Below are 25,360 nucleotides of genomic sequence, written 5' to 3' on the forward strand. Positions count from 1 at the left end.
GCGCTAACGCATCGCCATCATCCTGTGGTTAAACGATGACATGTCGGCTCTTTGCTTCCTGCATCTCAGTTCCATCGATGATGCAACTAAGGTACTTTGCAGCGGGCCCAGGCTGGTCCCTATAACTGACCATTGTGGTTGGCCTGACCTTTTGGATTTGACCCAGGCTAGCGTGACAAGATAGCCCCAGTTAGTGATTTGTGCTTTTAAGCACTACATTTCAGTTTATTCTTTAATAATTCATACTGCTGGTTACACTTATTGGATTTTTGCTGGTTTGTTCATTAAATTAAGTTCTATTTTTCTAACCAGGTGTGATATATTTTTGTGTGGTGTTTTCACTGGTTTAGTGTTTGTAGTGTTACAAAAATACTTTACACATTGCCTCTTAAGTGAAGCCTGTCTGCACTGTGCCAGACTACCAGAGGAAGAGAACAGGTTAATTTATGGTGTGTTTCCGACTTACCCATGACTAGGATTGTGGCTCCTGCATGGACAAGTTGCATACCTCTGCCAACCAGAAATCCAATTACTAACATACCTCATATCCATGTCTCCCCAGTTCACTCTGTTTGCTATCTACTTTCTGCCGGTTCTGTGGTGTAGTTGTGGCTAGTAAGGTCTCTGGATAGCTGCTAGCTGATGCAACTTCCAGCGGCAGCATTAGAACCTTTCAGCTTGCATTCCACCATTCTGCTGTATCCCAGGAGACAGCACGTTGCACAGAATCTCCCTTCACCACTGCCTGGTTTTGCATACACTAAGCTCTCTCAGCCAGCTGTCTAGATGGACATGCAGCCTTGCAAGATCTCTCGCTCTGCTGTATTGCTTGGCATCAATGACAACAATATCTGCTCAAACTACACAGGAAAACTTCATAAGGCAGCATGGAAATTAGCATTTAAGATCACAATACATCATCAGAAGATTCATCCAATCTGGAGTGGCCATATGCAGAACTCTCTAGAATTTGGACATCTTCCTTATGGCCAGGCTACCCCTCACGCTCTACCTTCTCTCTTACTTTCTCCTGTCGCCTACTATGATCTCCTTCCCCATCACCTAGGGCCAGATCAAGGATTTTAACCAACTCAGATGAAGGCAAACTTCTCTATACTACCCCTTTTATCAAAAGCGGGGAATTTGATATATATACTGGTAACATGATGTTCCTTTCTGATGACAGCCTAGGCATCCACTGAGTATTCTCTTCCCAAAAAAATGTGCTTGGCCTACCTTCTTTATCACACACTGTCCCATCTTTCTCAATTCTCCTCTCTATATATAATTTCTATCATCCATTTTCTTTCTTAGATCCATGTTCCTCACACCTTCCTCTTTCTCAACCTCTCACCCACCATTCTCTGTTTGACATCCCATCCTCTCTCATTCTCCTGTTTCAAGCTTATTTTCATGTCTCTGCTTCTCCATCCTCAAATATTCTTCGTAAACTCTCCCTCCTCTCACTTCCCCCCTAAGTCACCACATACATACCCTGTACTCTTCTTGGCTATCTTCCGACTGTTTCTCATTCATTTCTCACAGAGTCTTTTTATATATATTTTAGCCTTGCATTGTAATCAGACGTCTATCTCTATGATCTGTCCCATGCATTCTTTTTCTTATTCTTGTTGCTTTTTTCACCAACCATGTGTTTGTTTTCTTTCAAGGCAGGGCGTTCATTCGAACTGGGAGCCTCTTCACCATTGCCAGAATATTTCCGACAGACAGTGTAATGTGACCTGTGAGAAGGCTGGATATGATGTATATGCCAAAGACAAAGCCCGTGTGAAAGCATCTGTGATGACGCAGGAGTCGCCCTGGAAAGAATCGGAGGCCCATTTCACATACTATTCGGATGGTAGGTCACACATGCTCATCCTCTAAGGCTCGGAGTGACTGTCACAGCACCTGGAGTGATCAATGAGTTTCGTAAGACTGCTTTCTTTGGCCCGGAGCTTTTCAAAGACATTAACCAATTTGGTCTGAAGTGCCAGATGAAGAGTCAGTGGGCGGATAAGGACTTTTCTTCCCATTGCTGTCATGCTTCAGGCTACTTCCCATCTTACATCTGAGTATCCCTAACACATGTAAGGAGTCTCAAGCAAGGTTTGGGAATTTAAAGTCAGAGTCTCACACCCATATCTGCTCCTACGCCAAGGAGTAGAGGATGTGTCTCACTCAGTTGTGTCCTTGACCCACAGATGAGAATGTCTCGGTCTCAGGTCAGAGCATCTTTCACTGATGTAGCTATAGCGGGATGGAAGCTGCCTGCCTCTCTCTCTGTGTCCCTTACTGACTGTTTAAATCTCGCTCTCTCTCTTTCTTTCTCTTTCTATATATTATTGCAAAGAGTCAAACAAGAATACAGATCACTAATTAAGCAGAAGAAGAGGTAATTCTATATGAGAAAATGGCAAACGAGGCTTAAGGGGATTCAGTCTAAAAACACCAAGGAATTTGAGGAATTTCGAAAGCAAGATGGAACAGGCATGGATACGATAAAAGTAAATTGAATGGTCCCTGAAACCCACTGGATGGAATTTCTGGTGCAGAGATTAAAGAGTAAAGGGTATACTGATCATCCCATAGTAGAGTAGATAAGGATCTTTTGAAGAGTATACCAGTTAAGAAGATCAAAGTGATGATTACCACAATAGTGCTTACCAGGACAATTTACCTGCAATGTCTATTAAGGTTAATAGTGACTGGTGGTCATCACTTTTTTCCAAAATATTTAGAATGGTGATAGCTACTGGCACTATGCCTGAAAGTTGGAAGGGGGCGATAAAAGAAACCCATATTTCAAAAGGGTGACCCCAACGTCCCTTCGAATTATAGGCTTATTAGCCTCTCTGACCTGAGACTTAAAGTGTTCTCTAAACTTTTACTTAACCATTTAGGGGAACAAGTAGGCATTATAGATTTTAGACCAGTAGGGCAAGGGGGGTTTAAGAGGGTCACTCGACCACTGACCATTGTTTTGATCTATCTCGCATTTGATTTTGTAAATCAGGATATACTGTGGGACCAAATGAAGAATTTAATACATCATGCAGGGATTATAAGTTTTCTGAAGGAACTGCACAGGGGTAATTGTGCAAGGGCGGAACTATATCAGGAAGCCCTGCTATCCCCAAAAATATTGATCAAGAATGGTCTGTGACAGGGCTCTGTCTTTTTTTTATTTTTTTTAAAAAACTTTATTTTGCATTTAGGTTTAAGCAAAGCAGTACACTAGGACAGGCAAAATCCTTGGGCAAGTACAGGTAGACAAAAAACACACTGTCAAAGGCTCAATCAATGCCGCAGAGTGTTCTCATGTTACATAAAGCAAGTAGCTCGGCTCTCAACAAAGTTACTGTTACAATCGTTCTTGACTCCGATTCACATAAACGGTGTTTACAATCATGGCATGAAAATACATCAACTGCATTAGCATAAAAAAACAAAAAACAAAGAGCTTAGCATCCAATGTAGTTGATTATTGACATGTTTCTCTGGACCGCCTAACCCACTCCGGTTGGGACTATGCCCTGTTCTTTCTGTGTAGGGGGGGTCTTGTCGCTGGGTCTCTAGGTATGCTCTGAAAGGGCCCCAGATATCTTTGGGCCTGGAGGTGGGGGGGACTGTTGTTGCGAATTGGTCACTGTTTGTGGAACAGGACGCCATGCTCTTCAGCCACCCCTTCACAGAGGGTGCTGTTCTGTCACCCCATTGAATGGATACCTCCCTTTTGGCCAGTAGCAAGCAAATGGCAACAAACCTGCGAGTTGCCGGTGGGAACTGTGTTACATATCCCAACAGGGCTCTGTCTTGGCCCCCACTTTGATTGTCCTTTATTCATTAGAACTACCCCACATCTGAAGTGTGTGCATTTTCCCCCTAAATGGGAGGATGGCACATAACTTGTTAGCTATATGATGACAACTTGTTAATCATGGATGTAATATGGATATGACCACAAAGGAAATTGGAGGCTGTCACTAAATATTGTGATAAGAAACAATAAGTGATTAATATCAATGGTTTATTAGGGAAAGGGTAGATTAAGTCACCTTACATAGATACCTAGGTCCTAATTTCTCTTCAAATATAGACTGGAAACCACATCGGAGTTCTAGTAAAGCACGTGCACTTTCAGTGTCCTTGGCAAGTTCAATAGGGATTATTGGGGTTTGACATGACCCCGTTTTACAAGCTTGCAAAGTGATGGTGCAAGCTACATTTCTTTATGGTGCAGAAAACTTTTACATGAGCAATCATCATGACTGGGATAAGTTGGAGAGACAGTGTATCATAAGACCTTTAAGTACTCCTCAATCGTCCATGGTTCAAGCAATAAGGACTGAACTCAAACTTGGGTCCTGGAGTTTTACATCTATGAACTGGGGATACGACTTTGGAATATTACTAGATGGGTAGAGCAAAATTTCCAATTTTTGTAAAAATTAGCTTTTAAATAGTGCTGTATCATGGGTGTGAGTGTAAGAGAGCTTTAAAGTAAACCTTTTAATCTGCTATCCTTACATTCTCCCACTCTAGTCTATATGTACCTATGAAAATGTCCCAGATGGGCTTGAATAGGGAAACAGGGATCATTTCTAGAGAACACGAGTTGAGGTATCTACGATCGAAAATGTAGGTAACCCACTTGATTGATGCATGGTGCTATGCGGATGAGTATCCCTATATTTCAGTTTTTCCTGATCGCAGTCTGCGAAATGCTATTTTGAAATATATATTGGGTATTAACCCAACATTCTATTGCACAAAACTTACCAAAATAACCTTTAAAATTTGTGGATACTGCACTTGTGGTATAAATATGATTGTGTACTAGTCATGCAAACAAAAATTGGACAGTGGACCAACTTTAAATTAGGCACCAAACTCAGAATATAGACCAATACAATTACTGAAACAAAGATACTTTTGTGTGCAAAACCACTACTGCGCCTTCTGTCCAAAAGCACCACCCTGTACCTCAGGGTCAAAAATGCAGAGTACGATTGTATAACGGTTGCACCACTTTACAAATATATATGAAATAGTCCACATTAAATCCAGCGAGTGGTTGAATATTCTTCTTTATTATTTTTTCTCAAAACTCTTCTCTTTTCATAGAAGGAGCCACAGCCAACGCGTTTCATTCTCGAAAGAGAACTTCTTCAGGGCTGTAAAGTTAAAACATATAAAAAAATACTAAAGCACAAAAATATTACACAAATACATATATAATTACAAACAAGTACAGATACAAACATAACATCACACATAGACATATAACAGCTACAATATAATTTCATATGTGGTGTAACAGCACCAGCACATAAAACCTAATAGGATACATGTGTCTAGCTGAGTGATAATATAATCATAATAATACAGTTATTCTCTCCACAAGGGATTTCCCCATTGTATGATCACTTCAACGAAGCACCTAACCATGAGCCAGATCACAAAGATTTCTATGAACAAATAAGGAGCAATCAACATAATAAGCCATAAAGGCAATGAAAAGGGGAGACAGAATAAACAAATAACAACGCAATAAAGCAGAAAATGAAATGATATGTGTTTTTGTATTCCAAAATCAGTTAATTCCTTGGAATGAATCTATTTATTCAAAAACAATCTACATTAACGTATGATTTGTTGGAGGGAAACATACCATTCGTAGTAACCATAAACTATAGGGCATGTAGATATAGGACATTATAATCCTCATTTCATGAAAAAGTTGCATCAATGTTCCCAAATCAGCTGTACAAATAATAATGTTAATAAAATACTGTGTCGTACATAACCGAATAGCACTGATAATGTCAAGAACCTATATGCGTGCAAATCATATAACCCCCAAAAAAGTAAAAAAAATATATAATAATAATCATCAGCCTACCTTATTTGTTCTGAAAATGCTGAAGATATTGGAAGGACAATGATAGTGTCCATGAAGATGAAGTGATATGATAGTCACTATAATATGTGCAAACCAATGTCTATATCTAGCACATCTCGCACCATACCTGGTAAAATTCAACCATAAAAAAAATGTATTAATATTAAGATCTCAACGCCAAACATTTATACCAATAATAATTAATCTTATGTCTTACTTATAACATAACCATAATCAGAACTAAATCTAAAACTGAAGTAATTCCAAAAACTGCTCCAAATTGAATGAAAATGAATGCCGCTGAATGCTCATCTGTGCAGTTAAAAAGATGGTGATATGAACCAATGCGTGGAAATGCAAATCAACCGCTTAAACTTGAGTGCAAAGTCATGTCGAGATATTTAAAAAGATTATACCAACTGCAACTGCATCTTCCAAACTGCAATACCTTGTAGGAGAAGCGTATGGTCCCATGACCATAAGAACGAACGACATACAGAATCGTATATGAGCAAAAGGTAAGAGATTTCCAATATGAAAGATCCAAAGAATAAAATAATTACAGCATATAAAAAGAAACAGAAGAAAGTCGGTACAAAAAGAATGTTCAAAACGATTAGTGACATCCCATGTCGGGAGGGAGCTCAGAACACACCGTCAAAGCGCGTCTGACCACAGCAATTAGTAATGGCAACACCAAAATGTAATGAAATATAGAAAAGAATCCAAACAAAGCTAGGAATAAGCTATACCTCCATGGGGTTTTACATCAGTCATGAGGTCAACATAAAACCATATACGGCTATGTGATATGACTAGCAAACCCTTGTTCCTACCTATAGGTGAGGCATGGTAATTCCGCTGTAAGCGCTCAACACGTGAAGACCAGTTCGTATTTCAAACGTAGCTCCATGATATCGGGAACATGATAATGCCTCTCAATCACGCAACGCTATAGGAGTCGCTTGTTGTTAAAATGCGAATGAGACGGCGTCGTTCATTGAAAACAACGAGACAAGCAGATGGCGTGTGACGTCATAAATATGCGTTACGAATGGATCCCATCACTAAAGTTGACAGAAACTGTCCTCTAGATCTGCCATCTTGAAATGATCATTATTAAAAACAGAAGCCCATGTGTTTCAGAGAATATTTTGAAATACGTCAAGTTGTAATATTACTAGATGCGAAATCCTCTTCTATGTGCCATTATTATTATATTTTTGTTAATCAAACAAGCAAGAAACGAAAATTAAGAATAGAGTGAAAGATACAAAAAAAGGATGGAATCCTTAATTGTAACTATCCCAAATGCTGTCAAGCGCACACTGCATCGTAACCATGCCTCATGTTGGAACGTAATAATGTGTAGACACTGCCCATTCAAAAGGAAAAAGAAAATAGAGGGCAAATGATATGTATCGTGAGCCAAAGGACATCTAAAAGTATCACAATTTCACAGCACATCCTAAGTGTGTGAACTTTTAAAATAGATAACAGTTGAACAGTGACTTGTTGTGCCATACCCATATTTTAATAGTATAGTAAAAGTGACTGACACATGAACAAAAACAATGTTACTACTTTTTAACTACACAGGTGAGCATTCAGCGACATTCATTTTCGTACGATTTGGAGCAGTTTTTGGAATTACTTCAGTTTTAGATTTAGTTCTGATTATGGTTATGTTATAAGTAAGACATAAGATTAATTATTATTGGTATAAATTGTTTTGCGTATTGTCATTGAGATCTTATTATTAATAAATTGTTTTTATGGTTGAATTTTACCAGGTATGGTGCGAGATGTGCTAGATATAGACATTGTTTTGCACATATTATAGTGACTATCATATCCCTTCATATTCATAGACACTATCATTGTCCTTCCAATATCTTCAGCATTTTCATAACAAGTAAGGTAGGCTGACGATTATTATTATATATTTTTTTCACTTTTTTTCGGGCTATATGATTTGCACGCATATAGGTTCTTGACATTATCAGTGCTATTCAGTTATGTACGATACAGTATTTTATTAACATTATTATTTGTACAGCTGATTTGGGAACATTGATGGAACTTTTTCATGAAATGAGGATTATAGTGTCCTATATCTACATGCCCTGTAGTTTATGGTTACTACGAATGGTATGTTTCCCGCCAACAAATCCTACGTTAATGTAGATTGTTTTAGAATAAATAGATTCATTCCAAGGAATTAACTGATTTTGGAATACAAAAACACATATCATTTCATTTTCTGCTTTAGTGCGTTGTTATTTGTTTAATCTGTCTCCCCTTTTCGTTGCCTTTATGGCTTAGTATGTTGATTGCTCCTTATTTGTTCATAGAAATCTTTGTGATCTGGCTCATGGTTAGGTGCTTCGTTGAAGTGATCATACAATGGGGAAATCCCTTGTGGAGAGAATAACTGTATTATTTTGATTATATTATCACTCAGCTAGACACATGTATCCTATTAGGTTTTTTGTGCTGGTGCTGTTACACCACATATACAATTATATTGTAGCTGTCATATGTCTATGTGTGATGTTATGTTTGTATCTGTACTTGTTTGTAATTATATATGTATTTGTATAATATTTTTGTACTTTAGTGCTTTTTTATATGTTTTAGCTTTACAGTCCTGAAGAAGTTCTCTTTCGAGAACGAAACGCGTTGGCTGTGGCTCCTTCTATGAAAAGAGAAGAGTTTTGAGAAAAAATAATAAAGAAGAATTTTCAACCACTCGCTGGATTTAATGTGGACTATTTCATATATATTTGTAAAGTGGTGCAACAGTTATACAATCGTACCATGAAATGTACTAGTGTGCACATTTTACTGGATTGTTGGTTTTATATTGGGGAATGGCATAGATTTGTAAAGCTCATTTTAATGAAATACAATATCAAAACATGCTAGGCATCATTACAGTTTTATGTGCGTTCATTTGAGGTAATAAGTGCAATAGGGACGTTTTTAGAATGAATAGGTAAGAATATTGAGGGGCGGTAATTGACTTGGTGACTTTACCTATTCATATTTTAACGTATTTATATCCTGGATCTTGGCTAGTTTATAATATTGGGATGAGTGTTTTAATGATGTTATATATGCTTATGTTTTACCTATTGGATAGTTGAATTGACTAAGGTACCAATAAACATATTTCAAACTTATCTTAGAGCAACTGCACCTCTGACGAGAGTGCCTCTCCCTAATATATCTGATTTTCTCATCTTTGCTGTGACAGCATCTCAGTCCTTTAGATCAAAGTGATTATCTGCCTTGTGGACAAGGATCTCTGCCTCTATCCAGGCTTGTCTCTCTGAATCTGCAGCTTAGAAAATTGTCTCTACATTCCTCAAATCTTGGTGTCTCTCTTTCCAAGTTTGTTGCTCCTCTGATCAGAGTGTGGCTATACAAGTAATTTCAAGTGTACCTCAGATCTCACCTGTTTACTTCCTGCATTCCTTAGGTCAGGATATCTCACACCTAGTTAACTCATGAACATTTGAGCTAGGTTTCTCTCATGAGGTTAGTTCATTGACACCTTACTAAAAGGTGTCTCTCACTTAGTTCATCTGTATCTTAAATCAGGGTCTGTGTCTCACCAGCTATTTCGTCTGTCCCTTAGGCCATGAGGTCTTTCACCAGGTTAATTTCTGTCACTGGTTAGTTTCTCCACAGCTTACATTGGAGTGTGTGTCACGAGATGATGTCTCACCCAGGTTGATTCTTCTAACTCTCATTCATCATTCTTCTCCCTGTGGCATGTCCATTCCACCTCAGATTATCAAGCTCTCTTTCTTAGATTAGGGCCTCCACTGATTTATTTCGGTGGAGGTTATGGCCTGATTTAGAGTTTGTAGGGCGTGTTACTTTGTCCCAAATGTGATGGATAGCTCATCCACTGTGGAACTTGCAATAAGGTGGTCTGGATATCTGTAAGATTTGTGACGGAGTATCCCATCCGCCAAACTCTAAATAAGGCCCTATAGGTTTTATGTCCCAACACTAGTAATCTTACTTTGACATAATGATGTGGGAGTAGGGACAGTTGTTGAAATCTCTAACCAGATCTACTGGGGAGAAGCCGGCTGATGCACTCATTTCTTCTCTTAAATAACCCTGAAGGAGATTTAACCAGTTATTGACACTGACACTCAGCTGTAGTACCCCTTAAAATGTGGTATAAGCAACTGTTCCTCCTGTGTTATACCTTTAGTCTAGGATAACCCTCTGCAATATGAGACATCCAGACCAATCCCAGACATATAGGTTTCCTTCCAACAGTGCATCGGCAACATCACTGAGGCACAACCAGGGACTTGGACACACAAAGACAGCCTAGTTACATATGTGCACAACACTGTCTCCTGATGCATATGGTAGGTTCTAAACTGGAACAGGACTCACAAGCTATAAATCTCGAAGTTTGATGGACAATGTTTTATAAGGCTGATTCAACTTTTATCAGTAGAATAATTCATATCCTGTCTTCTCCCTCTAAAAGTTGACATGGGAGAATGCAAGCACTTCAGAAATCCTTGGGTAACATAATGGCTGAAGATTTGAATGGTGTGCAGTGGATGCACTCAGTCTTTCATCAAATGTTTCACATGCCTAGAGACAATCTATCTATTTTATACAGTGCTTACTATCCTTTTAAGACATCACCAGGCTCATCAATGAAGAGAGGAAAGAGAACAGATGATCAGAATAGCATAGTCTTCATAGAAGTTAGATAGGTATTGCTCTGTTCTTTGTTGCTGTGGTAGTTGATTCCAAAACATTGCTGTGTAATGAGCAAAACCATTTCCATTTGAACTTACTTTCTAGATTCTTATTACTCTCTACCAATTTACCTAGATTGTTTAGTGTGTGTGTGTGTGCATGCCTGCATGTGTGCGTGTGTGTGGTCTTCATTTAATCTTCAGGTGGCTCAATGTTGTACTATAGATGGAGACCTACTTCTTCTTTTAGCCCTCTACCTTGAGGTACCGCTATTAAAATTATCACTACTGAAAACACCACTGCATCATGTAAGGTAAGTAAGGTTAAACACAAAGCAGTCAAATGGATTAAAGCCAAAATAATTTCACTTGATGTAACAATAGGTGTTAGAGTTCCCATATTTAGTTTATTTTGTATCATTAAATAATAAAGGGAGAGGTTTAAAGCTATCATTAGGGTTAGGCTGCCATTATTAATTTAATTAAGTTTAATTTAAATGAATTAAGGGATAGCCTTGGGATTTCCATTATGGCTATTGCTGGACTTGGCACACTCTGCAGTGTCACCCCCCAAATATTTTGCCTTCACTCACCTGTTTTCTGAATCTGTTTTTGTAGGCTTTTAGGAATCTGTGCACTTAACCACTGCTAGTGTTAAAGTGCTTGTTTCCTCTCCTTTAAACATATTAAGATTGGCTTACACCCAATTGACACATTTAATTAACTTCTAAGTCCCTAATAAAGTGGTACTACATGTACCCAAGGCCTGTAAATTATATGCTACCAGTAGTTCTGCAGAACTTATTGTACTACCCACTAAAGTAGCCTGTTCAAACTTGTCACAGGCCTGTCATTGCAGCCTGTGTGCAGTTTTAAACTGCTAATATGAACTGGAAAAAATAAACCTTTTGCTGTGCCTAAACCTCCCTTTTTAATGCATATATGTCACTCTTAGGTTAGGTCTTAAACAGCCCTAAACACACAACTGTTTGGTTATGGAGACTAGGAAAATCTGGAATGTTCCCTATCAGATTAGTTGAAAAAACAATGGCAGCGTAGTAAAGATTAGTTACAGAGAACAAGAAAATCTGTCCTGAGGAAGTCCTTATATCAAAGGACGAAACATGTTGGCTGTATCTTTGGCTGTGTCTTTGGCTGTGTTCATATTCCTTTTTCTATGTGCAAGAAAAGAAGGAATAAAAGATGATGTTTTTATAAAACATGTGTGTTGTTCTAACCTCCTTGTGTTACACGTTTTTGTGAAATAATCACATAGTAAATGCATAATTATAAGCCTATCTGTTTGTGCTCCTCCTTTCTGTGTTTATAATGGTCTATATTGGGGCTTTGTGAATGATTGGTCCTACGATTGAGCACTTTTCTATTTAAGGAAACAACATTGAGTGCGGTGTAATTTTGTCACAATCATTCAACTATATTTTGATGCAACCATCGTTGACCATTCATAGTTTCAATGATAATTGTTCTTGTTTTAAAATGTACCTGAATGGATGTCAAGGTTACTGACCTCAAGTCCCAAATCCCTACTGTTTGTTTTTAGTGACCTTCACACACCCTATTGGTGTCATGATTCATCACCGGTTATCATCCTGGTCCCTATAAACCTGGATGGACTAGAACATACTTTAGGGAGCACTTGAGATATTTTCTCCAATAAACATCTAGATGATATATGATTAAATATACCTAGGGTACACCCAGTTATCGCTTTATTTTAAAATGCCCCTGATATGGTGCAGGGTGTTATAGATTGGGTATGATTTCCTACACCCTAGTTCTCAGCAACATGTTTCAGCCCTCACTCTGTATACCACTCAGGTTCTGTGGTTTTTGTCAGCACTAATGTTTGTACTCCACTCTTTGTTTGTCACTACATCCTGAATCTTTTTAATTCCAGTCAGGGCTATCTCAGACAATACAAGACAGACAACATAAATAAAAGCAAAGAAATGTAGGCTTACTTGCCTGTCATTGAAGCATGTATTAATGCATTAATGCCTGTTTATCAAAAGGGATGAGAGATCAATGAATGATTCGTGCATTTGCACACATAATATTAAAAACAAAGAATACACGTTTTATTACACTGAGTGGTTGACAGACAAAACCATGAGCGGTTGACAGACAAAAACACTGCTTATCAACACTACACTTAGGACAAGTAACACGTTGTGTGCGTGTATCGTGAATCACTGTAAATATACACACAGACTTAGCAATCTTGGAACATGCTGTGATAAAACCTTGTAGCCATGCTGACCTTAAAGCGGGGTTTAAAGGGGCTTTAAACATTCCTTTAAAGGACAGGTCTGAGGTCATGCCCCTGTGGTCACACTTTATAGTAGAAAGGTTACATATCAGAGGCCAATCACAACTATGCGACCCTCTTTTATCTTACTTGTTTACTAAATTTCACTGCATCATCCCATGCATATGCGTCATTCCGCGTATGAATCTATGTGGATGCTGGGAAATGAATTTTTCTTTCAGCTATGATGCATGGGTCTACATATTGTCCCTTTTATCATGTGTACGTCATGTACAGGCATATGCCTTTTATACTACAAGGATAATGGGAAATGTAGTTCCTCCCTCGTGTTAGACCTGGCACCTTGGCGTGAGTCTCCCTTCCACTTTTTGTCGCTGTGCCTCATGTGTTTTGCTGGTGTTAGCTGCTCAGAGCACTGTGCCACTGCCAACCAGTGCCACAGTGCAAGTGCTCCCTATTTAAAATATATATGTTGGTTGCATTCAATGATTGGCTTATTTGGTTTACTGTCAGACCCCAGTAAAGTGTACCAGGAGTGCCCAGGGCTTGTAAATACAAATGCTGCTGGTGGGCTTGCAGCACTGGTTGTGCCACCCACAGAAGCGGCCTAGTAAAATGTGTCTAAGGTCTGCCATTGCAGAACCTGCGTGCAGTCTGGTACTGTCATGCTGACTGGGCAAGTGCACCCACTCCCCACTCCCCAGTCCCTAAACCTTCCCTTAACGTCATATTAGTCACCCCTATGGTAGGCCCAAGGGCACGGTGCATTGTAAGCATAAGGTAGGACAAGCCCTGATGTGTGTGGCATTTCCTAATAGTGAATTACAGCCATTTTCGTTTTTCACTATTGCAAGGCGACCTGTTCCCATAGGCCAGAATGGGCTGTTAGAATTGTTACATCCTATGATCCTAACAGACCCAGGGAACGTGGTAGAAAATCGAGTTTAGTATGCCTAAACTCAGAATAATAAAATACATCTTTTAGTAAAGTTTATTTTAATATTCTGTGTTTGCGAATACCACTTTTAGAAAGTTGGTATTTGCTTGCCTAACCATTTCATCCCGCCTCTGCTATGATGTGTATCTGCCTGTCTGGTTTGTGTGAGTGACAGGGCTGGGGAAACCCAGAGGGGCAGGGCTAGGTAGCCTGGTGGTGAATAGAGAGATTGACATCCAGATGGGTGGGAGGAGTGCACCTGGACTCTGAATAGGGCTGTGCTCTGCCACCACAATGCTGACTCCACCTTCTGTGGAGCGGCTGATGTCTCTGCCCTGGATGGAAAGTCAGAGTAATGTCAACAAAGTGCTCAGGAACTGGATTGGACTGGGCAAAGGCCCCTCTACCCCAGAGGAACAAAGGAATTAGGGGTATAAGTATTGGGACCCTGCTCCCAAGAACTTAGATCCTGCTTGACAAGAAGAACCTTTGCCTGAAGAGAAGGAACTGGGAAAGCTGTAAGGAGGAGTACTGTCCCTGACCTGGGGGATTGGCCTGCAGTGGTTGCCTTGCTGCTGAAGGAGAGGAGAAAGACTACAAAAGACTTTATTTCAACTTGTACTTAAAAAGATCTCCAAGGGCTTGGAATAGAGCTTGCCACCTGCTGAAGTCTCAGGAACAACAGACTTCACTCCCCAGCTCCCCAGAATTCTTTGGAAGTGCCTGCTGCTGTTGTTGGGCCTTCTGAGGGACTGCGTATTGCAAGGAGCTGGAAGCGCGACTCAAGGAGGAGAAGCGTGCCGCCGGTGGAGCTGCTGTCGTCGCATCTCGTAAAGTGTGTCGCTGCTGCAGCATCGTATTGAGCGGAAGCGCCTCGCATCATCCAAGAAGTGTCTCGCAACGCCGAAGAAGCGTGTCGCCATCGCAGCCATCGTAGCTGACGCATTGCACCGCATCGAGAGAAGAGTCTCGCATCGAGGAAGAAGCGTGTCGCCATCGCAGCCATCGTAGCTGTTGCATTACACCGCATCAAGAAAAGCACCTCGCATCCACGGAGAAGCGTGCCGCCGTCGGAGTTGCTGTCGTCGCATCACGTAAAGGGGTGTCGCCGCTGCAACATCGCATCGAGCGGAAGCATCTCGCAAACGTCGGAGAAGAGTTCCGCTGCCAAGGCCGCTGTCGTCGCATCGCGTAAAGGGTGACGCCGCTGTAGCTGACGCATCGAGTCGAGCCTTCTCGCAACATCGGAGAAGCGTAACGCATCTGGAAGATCTTCACGTCTTTATTTCTTTGCACCAAAAACTTCATTGCATCAACATCGATGCAACACTTTTGTTGCCCTGCGTGTCGCATCTAAAAGGTACATTGACTTAAAGTGTCGCATTTAAGAACTTAAGAGAACTAAGCAAAATTCTACCATCTAAAGTAACAGTATTGTGTATTTTTGTTGTTTAATGGTCTTTTGGTAACTCTATATAAAGAATCCTTATTTTTAATATAAAACCTGTGTGGTGTCCATTTGTAGTGTTGTCACTGGGTTACTCTATGTGTTCACAAATGCTTAACCTATAACGCTCTGAGATAAGCCTTGTCTGCTCGCGCCAAGCTACCTAGAGGGTGAGCAGGAGTTATTTTAGGAGTGTATCCCCTTACCCGGACTAGAGGAAAGGTTCCCTGCTTGACACAAGTACCTACCTGTGCCAAGCAGAGAACCCGGATTCTAACACCTTATTATTATTAACATGTCCTCATTGGTAGATTGCCATAAAACTAATGTTAAATACTGGAACCACCGGGTGCACTTACTCCCCAGCTTTATTTCTAGGTTGTCCACACTGTCACTCCTTTTACTGGCTACAGTTGATGCTCCTAGTCGTGTTCATATTACTTTTTTGGGACAGATCTCTTTTGCAAATGTCAAGTCCTTAGCGTTCAGATATGGAGTATTACATTTAGGAAATACTCTGTGGTACAATTTTTATCAGTTATATTCAAAACCATCTACAGTACTGCTGTCAGCAGCAACAACACCCTAAAAAATTGTTTTGTCAGCATATCTTACTTTTATTTATAAGGTGTTCACCCTATGGAAATTAGCTTATTCATCCCATAGAATTAAGTAGAGCAATGGGATCTGATTGTTGAGGCCAATTTGATAGGTTCACAACCTATAGATCCACCTTTGCTCTCATTCCAATAAGGTTCTGGTCATGTTACCATTATGTAATAGCCTCTCAAATACTGTCCATCTAAGGTAGTGTTCCTTGTCCCCAGTTGTCCAAAGTGAGATTTCATTTTAGTTGCTGTGCATTGGCACCTAATAGCGATGCAATGTTCAATAATCCTCTGTTTAACTTTTCTGGTAGTCAATCCTACATTTTTAAGTCCACAGGGGCACACAATCAGGAAGATTGCATTGTTAGAGTTACAATTCGCATGGCACCTTTGTTCTCAGGGGGCTCTAGTCTTGGGCAATGCTAGTAGTGTGTGTAGTAGGTGCACACATTGAGCATTGGCCACATGGTAAGTGGCCCTTTACCTGTGGTAAACTCCATAAGGTGTTCTGGTCCGGTCTGTTGATTCTTCTAGGTATTGTATGGACAAATATGTCTCTAATGCTAGTTTCATGTTTAAACATTATGTTGGTCTCTCAAAGTTGAGGCAATTGCTATTTAGTATACGCCAATTCCTATTTATGATATTTCTTGCTGCATTGGAAGTGTTGATGTAGGAGGTTAAACAGATTCATTGCTGTGGTTACCTTCTGGTGATGTCTGCTACCAAATTGTCTCTATGGTTGTATCTGGCTCTCCATTCTGCTTTCATTACTAGTGAACTGGAGTAACCTCTATCGATCGCTTTCTTACTGAACATGTTGGCCTTGACTCTGTAAACAGCAAAGTTAGAGCAGTTGCGCTTAATCCGAAGGAATCATCCTACTGGCAGGATTTCTCTGCGTGGGTGAGCGCTATTAAAGTGCAACAAACTGTTTTTGTCTGTGGGCTTGATGTCAATCTTCCCCTCCTTAGAACAATGACAGGTAATTAATGATTACTCATTGTCAATGTAAACTTCAAATAAGTGTTTTATTTGTTGATCCAGTATACAAACTCCTCTACTAGTTCCTTTGACCCGTGCAACATGAAAAACATGTCGTCGATATACCTGCACCCATATGTTTTTCTGTATGAACCTGTGTACATTGAGACATACCAGCCTCGGAGCAAACATACTACCCATTGAAGTATTGTATTGTTGTTCGAAAACTGTCTTCTCAAATCAAAACCATTTCTATTAAGTGCAAGAGTTGCAAGGGTCATAATGAATTCCATCAGGAATGCCATGGTCTGGTGTAGAAGTTTTTCAATGGTTTTTAAGCTTCCATCCTGTGGAATACTTTTGCATGGTGCGTCCACATCTAAGCCTACTATATATTCCATTTTGAGATTAAAATGTATTCCCTTTTAAAGTGTTAAGCAGATGTGAAGTGTCCTTTGTATATGAAGCTATTTCAAATAATAGCGGATGTAGAAATCAATCAACAAAGGTTAATAAAAGGTTCCAAGACTCAACCAATCCCTGAAACAATGGGGCATCCGGGAGACGGATTCCGCTGTTTGTGGATTTTGGGCAATGTATACAAGTATGGCATATATGGATTTTAAGTTACAAGAAACTCGGTCTCCTTTTTTGTAATGCACTCCTGTTTGTATGCCCTAGTTCTTTAATGTGTACCTCTAGTTTCTTCATTGGTTTCTGTTGTAAGAACTTTGTAATTTCTCTGATTATTCAGCAGGCTAGTGCAATTAAACAGGTAACTCTCTTTGGTCTGTATAACTAATGCCCCACCTTTATCTGCTGGATTTATGACTATATCATATCTCCTTTCGAGGTTCTCAAGAGCTACTTTCTATTTAGAAGTCCGGTTATGGTAATGTATTTTTGGGGTGTCTAAGTCTTGGATCTCCTTTAGTATTGCTTGTTCAAAAGCTATAACCTCAGGAGGCATGATTGTCTTAGGAGGGTTAAAAAAGGACTTTCTTTAGAGGTCTGTACTATTGCCATCAATCGGAGAGACTGGAGAGTCCCTAAAGAGTGTTTTACTCAAAGTTTTCGAAATAACTTAGCAATTCCACATCATAGCTTAAATGTATCTGGTTGTTTAGTGAGGACAAAATCAAGGCCTTTTTTTCAAAACAGCCATTTCTTCCTTAGACAAAGTATATGGAGTGAGATTAACTTTACGATTTATATCCTGCTCGTCCGCTTTTCTGTATGTTTATATACTAGGCACTATTGTTTGAATCATGACTATTGTATCCATCCGAATCAGAATTTCCATATTTCTTTAGCACAACATTATAGTTCCAGAACATTTCCCACCAACCCCTCACTCCCCAAAAAGTGTGCATGCCGTAGCAATAACATTCGTAATCTGTCTGTAAATAGCATCTGGGCAGTATAGGTAATATTCATATCTGAATCTTTAAGCACTGTGCACCTCATTATTTCCATTTCCTTGCCATTCAGTCAACCATCTACTTGTCCCATATCCTGTTCCACTTCAGGGTCCTCCATTTCTTGCTGCAAGCAAACTTCTACCAGATCTCATTCCACATGACCCTTCTCACTGTATATCAACTGGTGTCAAACCCCACATTCGGCCCATATCCATCTCGCAAATTCCCACAGACATTGTTTTTGAGTGGAAAATCTATTTGTCATCCATCTTAGAGCTATGCATTTCTTGGTCACTAACAATCCCAACTCCAGCACTTTCTATGCGTATTTGGTGTGCTTTGCTCAAGTCACTAGGCCCAACAAGCATAGCAGAATCGTTGGCTGGATTGGCAAATTGGTGAAGTCCCCTAGTACCCTTATCACTTAACTCCAAAATACTCCCACTCCTGGGCATGTCCACCACATATGTATAAAAGACTCTACAGTCATCCTGCATTTGGGGCATTGCTCTGGCTTGGAGGGTTCTTAACTGTGCAACCACTGGGGCATGACATAGTCTCTATGAACACATTTATAGTGAATCAGTTTCAAGCACGCATTGTGTGTGACCTTTCTGAAATTGCCCAATATAGATATACAATTGCATTCCCTCATTACCTCCCCACATCACCCTCTCACTGTAGCATGAGTGTTTCCATACGGGCAGCTCTGCACTGTCCAAACAATGCATATATGTGCATGATAAGTTTGCCATCAGCCCTCATTTCCAGTAGTGTTTGGTCCAAAAACTGCATCTCTGGATACTGCAGAAACCCCACCCAGGCTTTACGGATTGATGCCGCTAAACCAGCATATGCCATAAGCAGCCACCACCCATACCCATCTAGCACTGAAGTCTACATAACCAACCATTCGACCATCTTTATAGTAATGCTCTATGTTTCATGGGATATCTCCTTTGTCTCTGTATCTTAAGAACACAGGCATTGTGGGACTAATCCCTGTGTGCCAAGGAATTAGTTGCTATATGTAGACATATTCATCTCTGTACCTTTAAGTTGCCCGCTCCCATACATCCAGCAGGGTCCTGACCTGCAGAGGCAAGGCAGTTCTTTTCTTCCATGGGACCAGAGACAACGCTAACAGTTCCCCAGGACAGGCAAAGCGCTCCAGAATCCCAAACACACGGTCAGTGCTCCCTCCCTCGAACCACAGTACAGTATCCTGCAAATGTGCAGCCTAGTAGTAAGCCCTGAAATGTGGTGCCTGTATCCCTCTTCCATTCCGTGGTTGTTTCAGGACCTTAAAGTTAATTTGTGTCCTTCCTTGTCTCTAGCACATCAACTTGAGCAATTTGTTCAGCTTGGGTAAGCAGGGTTCTGGTATATGCTTCGGCATGTGTTATAGCACATACAGGACTCTAGCAGCATGATCATCTTACTGATAGCTATGGGCCCCATCAGAGACATTGGGAATTGCAACCACTTGCGCACACTGTTCCAGGCTCTCCAATAGGGTGCCCACATTAGAGTCATAGGTTTCAGTCACATCTGAGGTCAAGTACACCCCCAGCTTCTTAACCCAGGGGGGTTTGTAAACGTATAGTGGGCAGAGCCTCACATCGAACACAAGCTGCTGATATGGGATACAGCACAGATTTGTAAGCATTAAATGGAAACCCAGAGTGTGCCCCCACCACAGCTATTGTAGCTACCGGGTTCCTCATGGTTAGTAAGATGTCATCAGCATATATTGAGATGACCTCTTGTCTGCTCCCCATCAATATGCTATCTTCCTTGTGTTATATTACGTATTTTCTGTGCCAGCGGTTCTATAACCAGGGTGAAAATCATCGGGAGAGATGGCACCTCTGCTGGGTCCCCCTCTCATTTGGCGATCTGTCAGAGATTCTTTGACCCACTGTCACTTTCATCCTACTATCAGTATAGAGTAAGTTACCCCACTTCAGGTAGTCCTCCCAAAAATCATAATGTCGCAGCGTCTTGTCCATAAACATCTAATTAACAATATCAAAGGCCTTATGAGCATCCAAACTGGCCAGAGCGGCAGGTTCCTCCACTTTCGCGACCTGTTCTATGAATTAGAAATGCTTTTCGTATATTAGTGGATGTCATGCAGCCACCCACAAATCCCACCTGGTCTTTGTGTATGATTTCCTCTGCCACCTTCACCAATCGCTCACTGGGCCAGTATCCTCCCCAGCATCTGTGCATCAGCAATGATCATCGATAATAGCCGATATGATTCACAATCAGTGGGATCCCTCCCTGGCTTAGGTAGGGCAACTACATGTGCCTCCCTCAATGATGGCGGCAACACCCCCTACTAAAACACCTGCTTATAAATGGCCACTAAGGGTGCACGCATGAGATCTACATATGTTTGGCAGAATTCAACTTCTAGTTCATCATTACTTGGTGCCTTCCCCGTGTTCATACATTTGATAGCCCACCTAATGTCTGACTCGTCTATTGGTGCATTCAGTTGGGCCCTTGTTTCATCATCCACCGTGGTTAGTTGCGCTTATCAAGTATTGTGGCTATTCCTGCCTCATCGCCCTGACCCTGTGATGCATATAGTGCTGCATAAACTCTGCAAAATGGCCAAGAATTTCATCTTATGCCGCCAGGGTCACCCCAGTCTGCTCCCAAAGGGACGCAACAGCATTCCCCCCTTGTCTCTGTTAACCAGCCACACCAGCAATCGGTGCAGATGTATCGACCTGCTCATTCTGTGTTTCTGTATATGTTCTTTTTTTTTTTTTTTTTTTTTATTGAAGTACTTTAGTGACAATAAAGACTGCTGGTCAAACATACACAGGATCAAACACCATAAAAAACAGATTCAGCATAAAGGATTCTCAAATGATAAAGTTTAACATCATCCACTAAATAACCATCAGTCCGAATCAAAAAAAGAACCCCAAATTTTATCAAATTTTCTCCCTCCTCCCACCCGCAGAGCATAAATTTGTTCACTCTTTCTTACTCTCCTCATTTTCTGCATCCACTCTAATTTACTTGGAATCTGTTTTGACCGCCAGTTTTGCAGTAGTAAAGATCTTGCAACTGCCGTTGCTATATACAGTAGTTTAGCCAATTGGGCGGATATTTTAAGATCTGGATCAAAACCATATAGTATCAGTTTTTCATTAAACGGGAGCGTAATTTTAAAATAAATCTGGCAAAACACAAAAATATCGTCCCAAAATTCCCTTATATTGGTACAATGAGCCATTACATGAGACCAGTTGGCGGATGTGTGTTGTATACATCTAAAACAGTTTGAAGGATAATTTGAATACATTTTGGAAATAGCAGCAGGAGTACGATATAATAACCATTTCCCCAAAAATAACATTCTACGCCAATTAGCTCCCCGAAGTATATTAAAGTTAAAATGGTTAATAGTCTTCCAAGTATTCATAGATAGTACATGGTTTTCTTGTTCCTTCCATTTTTTAATTACTTTTTGACTTAAATCCATTTCCCTACTATATGCTAAACAACGTTTCCATTCCCCTGGTCTCTTTATACACTCATTTATAAGGAGATCTTTAACCAATTGCGTTGGTTGATTAAGCTGTTCAATATCAAGTTGTCCCAAAAATTTAAAAATAGTATTATATGACAAAACCAACAAAAAATTTGTCTGAACAAGACTTGCCATCTCTCTAGGAGTTATCCAGCCTCCATTTTTTAAAAAATCAGTTACTTTACTAAATCCTACTCTGGCCCAATTGTCCGCTATATCAGATCCACCTTTAATACCCATCAGTGGAAAAATACTGGACAGTGGAGTTGTTACATTAAATAGTGGGAGTGAATATCTATTGAACATAGCAGTACGTTTTTTAAGAAACCATAAAAGAATCTTATAGCGAACTAATTTGGGAGATTTAAAAATCTGCGGGGGGGGGGGGGGGTAGCTCATTTTCAAAACAAATTAAGTCGAAGAAACAATTAATAAACAAGTTTTGACCTTGAGTTTGATTCCTAAATCTCGACAAATACTGTATAAAATAAGCATTATAATAATCTCTAATATTTGGCAGAGAAAGTCCTCCTTGATCTAAATCCGCATAGAGAGTATTAATTGCTATACGAGGAGGCTTCTTTGCCCATACGAATGCAGAGAACATAGATTCAATCTTGGAAAAATACGTTCCTGATAAAAAACAAGGAATAGTAGAAAACAGAAAATGAAATAACGGAAGAATAGACATTTTTATCAGGGCAACCCGACCCAGGATTGATAATGGCAAGGAATTCCAACGTGTAAACATTAAGCGGATCTTTAGAAGAAGGGGATCAAAGTTAAGCATATATAAATCCTTAACTGACTGTGAGAAATAGACCCCGAGATATCTTTTGGGTTTAGTATTAATGCAACACTTTAGATCGGGATGTATTTCTGGATCTCTATTCCCACAGATCATGATCTCTGTTTTCTTTTTATTGATCCGGTAACCCCCTAAGGCTTCGAACTCTTCGAAGATCTGAAGCATCTTAACTTGCGAATGAAGCTCAGGTTTAATTAATAACATAATATCATCCGCATAAAGTTTGATCTTACTCATTGAAGGAATTGGGGGAGAAATATTAACACAGTTCCTTATTGCAGCCGCAAGGGGCTCAATAAAGAACGCAAACAAGACTGGGGATAAGGGACATCCCTGTCTCGTACCTCTCTTAACAAAAACAGTGCCGACCATTACCGTATTTATAATAATATTTGCTTTGGCCATAGTATACAGATTTCGAATTAAATTTACAATTTTATGGGGAATACCAAAGTGCGTTAAAATAATAAAAAGTGTCTCCCAAACCACCAAATCAAAAGCTTTTTCTGCATCTAATAACAAAATCAATGCTGGGATCCCTCGTGTCTCAAAATAATCTAAGGCATCAACTAAATAATGTGTGTTTGTAAACAGTTGCCTTCCTGGAATAAAACCGTTCTGATCCGGGTGGATCAATTCTGTTGAGATTTGATTCAGGCGCATTGATATTAATTTAGTAACGATTTTATAATCTGTGTTTAGTAAAGTAATTGGTCGGTACGAATTTGGATCTTTAGCATCCTTCCCCTTCTTCAGAAAACTCACCACCGTTCCTTCTCTAAAAGAGTCCGGGATCGGGCCTCCTTCCAACATCGAATTTAATAATAACAAAAAAATATTTGAAAAAGTGCAAAAAAACATTTTAAAAAATTCAGCTGACAATCCGTCTGGGCCAGAAGCCTTCCCATTTGGTAGATTTTTAACCACCAATTCTACCTCTTCCAATGAGAAAGGACATAACAATGCTTCCTGATCAGTTTGAGAAAGGCAGGGCAATGCACAATTTTCTAAAAAATCCGATAGTTTTATTTGATCAATATTATGTTGCTGACTATAGATTTTATTATAATGAGCGAGCATTATCTTCCCTACCCCAATCGAGTCTAATGTATCTATTTGAGTCGCTGGGCATCTTAGTCGTCTAATCAAATTGGCCGCTGCTTGTTCTCTCACCTGCCAAGCTAGAAACTTCCCTGTAAAATTACTTTCTTCGTATATTTTTTGAGAATGTCTGCGAAAAATCTCCTCGCTTTGAGCATAATAATATGCACTTAATGCCCTTTTGGCTTCATCTAATTGATGTGAGATCGTATTGGATGAGTTCGCCTGTCTTAATTCATTTAAAGCTTGTATTCTTTGTTCCAACGCCTCTTTTTTACTTTTAATTGCTTTAAATACTGCTGCATCTTTACTTATAATTATACCGCGAATAAAGGCTTTCATAGCATCCCAGATAATATTAATCTGGGCCGAATTGGCATTACGAGATACAAAATCATTGATCTCTGTTTTCAAAGACGTTACCCACATTTCATCATTCTAGTATGTTTTGTTGAATACCCAACGCTTGGGAGTCTTTAAGTTTGGATCCAAAGCAAAGTTAATAACCAACATTGCATGATCTGAGAACCCATTATGGATAGGCCTTTGATTCAACATATTAAGCTGTCTGGAGGCTAGAAAAAAGTCAATCCGCGAAAAAGACTTAAACCTGCCTGACCAGCGTGTGTATTCTTTTTTTAACGGGTATTGAGTGCGCCATGGATCACAAAGGTCTAAAGTTTTTTTATAATTAAGAATAACTTTCAATGATTTAGGTTTAAATTGTTTCCTAGATTGCGTGGTCTTATCCAGCCTTAAGTTCATAATTAGATTAAAATCTCCTCCAATAATGATATCTCCTACCACCATCAGTAAAGATTGAAATAGATCCTCATAAACTGAGGAGCAATCGTCTACCGGAGCGTATAAACTGACAAATGTAATAGGTCTCAATCTGTTTTTTATTCTACAGGAGGCCCAGCACCAACGTCCTGAGCCATCCTCATTTGTTTGTATGATCTCAGGATAAATATTCTTATTCAGAAATATGGCAACCCCTCGCTGAGCTTCTGAGAATGAGGAGAAACCACGATATGAGGCCCATTTTTTAAACATAGAGAATTGATCCAATTTTACATTTGGGATATGAGTCTCCTGCAGCAATATTACCGAGGGATTTTCCGACTTAATCCACAGCTCTATGGCCCGTAGTTTCTTTTTGTTATTTAAGCCGTTCACATTGAAAGAAATAATTTTCAAACAGTCGCTACTCAGTATTTAGATAGATTACATATTTTCTGGAGGAATCTCTCATTTTATCTTTTGTAAACAAAGAATCACCTATCAGGCATAGAATAGCTAATAATAAACATAGCACTAAAGACTTCATTATTTTTACTTTACCCATTCTACTCCCCCACCCGTGCATCCCCTTCAACTCATCCCCCCTTCCCCATTCACATGACCCCCCCCTCACCTGCGGCCTTATTTCCCCTTCGCACACTGGCCCCAGATCTAACCCCTAAACCTTGGGTGTCCTGGTGTTACACCCCTTAGGTCCTGGACTGCTCCTCCCCCAAAAAATAACAGGAAAAAAAAAAAAAATAGATAAAAAAAAAAA

At 39.9% G+C, this 25,360-nt stretch overlaps 1 protein-coding gene across 2 annotated transcripts in view; it reads left to right on the top strand.

Annotated features, from left to right (window-relative positions):
* The window catches only part of IFNLR1 (interferon lambda receptor 1), a 349,388-nt gene that overhangs the window by 131,345 nt on the left and 192,683 nt on the right, over window positions 1–25,360 (top strand). The window contains exon 3 of one of the 2 annotated variants that reach the window (XM_085647854.1): window positions 1,675–1,861. In XM_085647854.1, the coding sequence (XP_085503980.1) occupies window positions 1,675–1,861 (187 nt within the window). Of the gene's footprint in view, window positions 1–1,670; window positions 1,862–25,360 lie in introns of both variants that reach the window. The other variant, XM_085647853.1, reaches the window with a different exon arrangement.

The sequence above is a fragment of the Triturus cristatus genome, chromosome 3_2 (genome assembly GCF_964204655.1).
Source record: "Triturus cristatus chromosome 3_2, aTriCri1.1, whole genome shotgun sequence".
Lineage (NCBI taxonomy): Eukaryota > Metazoa > Chordata > Amphibia > Caudata > Salamandridae > Triturus > Triturus cristatus.